Source organism: Drosophila eugracilis, unplaced genomic scaffold (genome assembly GCF_018153835.1).
Source record: "Drosophila eugracilis isolate 14026-0451.02 unplaced genomic scaffold, ASM1815383v1 contig_386, whole genome shotgun sequence".
Classification (NCBI taxonomy): Eukaryota; Metazoa; Arthropoda; class Insecta; order Diptera; family Drosophilidae; genus Drosophila; species Drosophila eugracilis.
In genome coordinates this window covers 688,601-693,006 of record NW_024573245.1, presented here as the reverse complement: position 1 = coordinate 693,006, position 4,406 = coordinate 688,601, and the positions used below count along the sequence as shown (strand labels likewise).

General features: G+C 42.2%; 3 protein-coding genes across 3 annotated transcripts in view; 2 read left to right on the top strand and 1 right to left on the bottom strand.

Annotated features, from left to right (window-relative positions):
• The first annotated feature begins 266 nt into the window (after positions 1-266).
• Positions 267-2,275, top strand: LOC108106117 (rabenosyn-5). The gene is given in 4 exon segments (XM_017212997.2): positions 267-1,182; positions 1,241-1,338; positions 1,340-1,849; positions 1,905-2,275. Coding segments are annotated over 4 exon segments (1,515 nt in total). The 5' UTR covers positions 267-515; the 3' UTR covers positions 2,145-2,275.
• On the bottom strand, positions 2,200-2,801 carry LOC108106119 (putative acyl-CoA-binding protein). Its single transcript, XM_017212999.1, has 3 exons — positions 2,692-2,801; positions 2,507-2,621; positions 2,200-2,449 (listed from the first exon to the last, which is right to left on the bottom strand). The coding sequence occupies exons 1-3, from the start codon at positions 2,704-2,706 to the stop codon at positions 2,307-2,309; spliced, it is 273 nt and encodes a 90-aa protein (XP_017068488.1). The 5' UTR covers positions 2,707-2,801; the 3' UTR covers positions 2,200-2,306.
• A 1,034-nt stretch (positions 2,802-3,835) lies between these two features.
• LOC108106133 (piezo-type mechanosensitive ion channel component) overlaps positions 3,836-4,406 on the top strand; it is a 28,301-nt gene continuing 27,730 nt past the window's right edge. Inside the window, 1 exon segment of the mRNA XM_017213022.2 lies at positions 3,836-3,961. The gene's annotated coding sequence lies outside the window, so the exon portion shown is untranslated.

The window sequence follows — 4,406 nt, the reverse complement described above, 5'->3', positions numbered from 1 at the left end:
TCACTGCGAAGAGCTTTCCTACCAGGGCTGCAGGTGATGAGTATTGGCAAATAAGAAAACATCAAAAATATTTAAATATTCAAATAGGTTTGATATATTTGTTAAGCTTGCTTACATAATGTCTAGAAAAATTCATTTACACCGAATTACCATAATCACTAAAAAAAATATCTTAAGCATTTTCCACACCCGTAGTAGCGTAGCTTATTTTTAATTATCCCCATCTGCAAACGCACTTGCTGAAGCCCAATCTCCTCCATTTCCTGGTGAATGGCAATTAGGCAAAAAGAAGAGTAAACTGATTTTGATTAGTTGTAGAAATATTAACCATAAAAAATAAATGAATTAGTTTTGATAAGTTTAACTAGAAAACGAAGCTGCGAACTTTAGCTGGCGTATGTCTAGTCATGCTATTGATTTAGGACAAATGGAAAGCTTCTAAACGGTGGATTTTCGGGGAGCAAACCATAACAAAAACACACCCACCAAATAATTTTCGATTACTCATCGCCGGAATGTCTGGGAATCCTTTTGACAGTGATGATGACCAAAGCTCGGCTAGTGGGGAGATCCTCGAGGGATTCCTATGTCCCATTTGCCGAGCGGACCTCAAGTCCATTGACGTACTCACGGATCACTTTGCCCGCCAGCATGCCGAGGAAGAAGCGGCTCTGAAATCCCTTAAAGACATCTTTACGAAGGCCAAAAAGAAGATCTTAAACCCATTTGAAGATGAAAAGCCGCCTTCTGTAGCCTCGCCAGCAGGATCCTCCTCTTCAGGTGCTGCCAAGAATGCTAATGGTAACGGAGATCGCAATGGACCCAGTAATGCTCGCTCCCGTCTTAACATCTTCAACCATATGGCCAGGCAGCAGGCGGGAGCTGAGTGCTCCCACTTGGATTACTTCCAGTCCATTCGAAACCCCAGACTGGAGCGATATGCCAGTGAAACAAACAAATTGATAATTAGGTTACACCGCCTACTTAAGGATTTGCCCACGGATTCAGTGCAGCGGCGTCAGCACGAACAGCAAACGGTTGCCTGGCTGGATGGAAGTTCCGTCAAATTGTGTCCCAGCTGCGCAAAAAGTTTCCACATCGCCCGCAGACAGCACCACTGCCGTTTGTGTGGCGGAATAATGTGCAATGATTGCTCTAAATTCCTACCCTTAGAGGATGCAAGTTAGTAAGCGTAAAAAATTAACTAAAAATGTATATTAATCATTTTCTAATTCTCTAGTGCAATTGGCTAGTCTTTCCACCACGAGAAGTGAGTCCCTCCAGCAGCTGCACCAACATGAGAACGCTATCCGGCTATGCGAGCATTGCCTTTGGCTGCTTGGACACTCGGCGGGACATGCACGAGAGTCGCACTTGTCGCCCACTTCTCGTGCAAGTATACGAACAAATTCGCCAGTTGCAAAAAGAAGTGACCCCCGATCTAGATATGTATCTGAAAATCATCAATAGCCTAAACGACGGGGACACCATTTTCACGCTGGCGGATGCGGGTGCATTGCGGGGCAAGATTGGACAAGTGGCGGAGGCCATGGACATGAGAAGCAAGCGCATCCTAGCCATTTTTTGTGAGCCAGGAAGCCGAGAGGAGGCCCTGAAAAAAGCCATTCGGTTGGGTTGCATTCAAGCCATTAAAGAGCGAATGCTATCGCTTCCACCACTGCCAGAGGAGGCGCACATCCGTCAGATGCAGGAGCGTCGACGCATGGAAACGCAGCAGCGTATCCTCACCGAACAGCGTATGGCCATGGAAGCTTACGAACGAAATAACATAGCAAACCAATCTGGAGTGGCCGTTCCAGGTCCAGAAAGCGGTTCCTTCGCTCAGGGGGTAAGTAGATAATGATTGCTGGTAAACCTCATCTGTAACTCCATATGCTCCCCAGTCGGATCTTCAATCATTGACCAACTGGTCGGCACCGCAGGCGGCCAGCAAGTCTACCCTGGACGATCCGCTTATCGAACAGATTAACATCATCAAGGGCTACATTAAGCAGGCGCGTCAGGACATGAATTTCGATGTTGTAGAGACACTGGAACTGAATCTTCGCGAGCTGCAGCGAGAAGTGTATGAGCGCCAACGCCAGTCCCAGGGCAGCACTGCCACCTCCCCAACAGAAGCCTAAGCAGTATCCTATATAGTTAAATATATAACCATTCCCACTATGACAAATTATATGCTTTACGTTACGCATTCATTGTGTATTTTGTGCGAAAGATGGATAATTAAAGTTTGTGCGTTTGACGACAACTCAAATTTAAAATGCAATATTCCTTGTGGATTAAATCTAAGACTTAAGGCCTACGGCCTCGATCAAGGCCTTGACTTTGGTGATGTAGGCGGTCTGGGCGTCGGCATTGCTCAGTCCCTTGCGATTGTTCCAAGCCTCCCACTTGGCCTTGCCTTTGAAGTCGAGGAAGCCGGGTTTATCTGAATTACATACCGATTAGTTATGATGGACAAGAAAGGATAATGACCGAGTCCCACCTGTATTGCAATCGCCAACTGTGGCCTGTTTGTACAAGCTGTAGAGCTCCAAAAGGTCATTGTCACCGGGTGTGGTGTTCAAGTTTTTCACATCCTCGGCCGCCTGGTTGAATTCCTGTTGATTTTAAAGTAAACTTTGTTTTATAAGAAGTTCACTATTTAAGATAAACAGAATGGTATCTCACTTGTAATTCGGACATGTTTTCTAGAATTTCTATCTAGCGGAAGTGTATCTAGGAAAAAATGCAAAGAAGGTAGGTCTATTTTTTGGTGTGACCAAAAATTTGAAATTCAATTCAATTCAGAGTTCGTTGTCTCAGTACGGCAACACGGCTTTTGCCGGTACTTATTATTTCACAGGTCTGGCAGTTTTGCTTTTTACTTAAATGTGTGAATTGAGTGATAATTTTAGTTCGATTAATTAATTATTGTTGGGGAACTTACGTAATTAATTGTCATCATGTTAGGAACCTACTATTGGATTGGATCAAAGAGTTTATATATTGTGTTTTTATATGTACATGAATACTTGCATTCCCATTTTATATTTTAATAATCAAAACATGTTCAAGTAGTTTTCAAATCGGAGCTAATTAAAATAAGAACAATTTGTTACTATATACAATTTTTATAAAATACATTTTTTCACATTTTAAAATAAATATCGTAAGATTTTATTATTTTGCCCACTGTCTCGCTCTCTTCTGAATTTGTGAGAAAAAAGAGAGGTTTATGCTAAAAAATGGCAAAAACTAAAGCATTGGATATGCTCTTCTCCAAGCCAGAGTCAAAAATTTATTATTCTTAGATTATGAAATTTCGTAGTAGTGGAAATAAAACAACATCTTACCGTTCCTTGTATAAAGCTGTCTAATGAACTAAATGAAATATACTTTGTTTACGAACTGAGCTTCGTATAAACGCAGAGAGAGAGCGGGAGAGCGCGTTTGAGTGGTTTCTTCGGTGGGTATTTAAGGCGACAGCAACGCTCAAACACCCACTCAGTTCGAAATGTTTTCATCCGCGTTGTCCGTGTTTTCGGTGCTCCGCTAAAAGTAACAAAAAGTGCACAAATCGCCGGGAGAAAATGTTACATTAACGAAATATCTTGTTCCTGCTAAGCTCACGGATACGGATAACACGCTATATACACAGTTTGCAAACCAAATCGGTGCAATAATCGGATTCGCGCAACGCAATGCGACGCCTGTAAAAATCGAAGCCAAAACGAAACAATAACAAAGGCGCTAAAGTGCTTACCAAATAATTTGCACCGACAGAAAAGAAGCGGTGAATAGTGAGCCAAAGTATTCAAAAAGATCGAAAAGATCGTAAAAGTTCACAAAAATAAAGAAAGTGGATGGTTTAGTGTGCGTTTGGTTGATAAATCGGTAAAAAAAAGTCGTTTCGTTTGGTTTTTGTTGTGGTCTCTTTCGTAGAGCTTATGCAAATGTGGTAAGACACCGTGGAACTTACACATATTTTTTTGTTTTGCTCGACTCCAAATGCCTAGCAACTCGATGAAAAAGAGCGCTAAAAGCTGAAGGTTCCGTCATTTAACATATTCGAGATTTTGTGTAATAACAAGTGTGAAGAGCAAACAAACAAGACAAACCACATTTGATTTTCCATTCTGATTTACCATGTTCTAGTTCTTTGTGTGTTTGCTTCCCCTCTCTCCTCGCGCTCTCCCTCTTTTACCCCTGTTTGCCTTTGTTTGACTTTTCTGGCTACTTTACTAATCGCCCCGTCTCTCTCACTCGCCGTGTATTTTCAGCTGTTGATCTATTTTTAATTTCATTAACGCACTGCAAGTTTTTTAGATCCATTCCTTCGCCTTTATCTGTGTCAATTAGTTTGGGGAATTAGCACGGGCCCAGAAAGCGTCGAATCAGCGCAA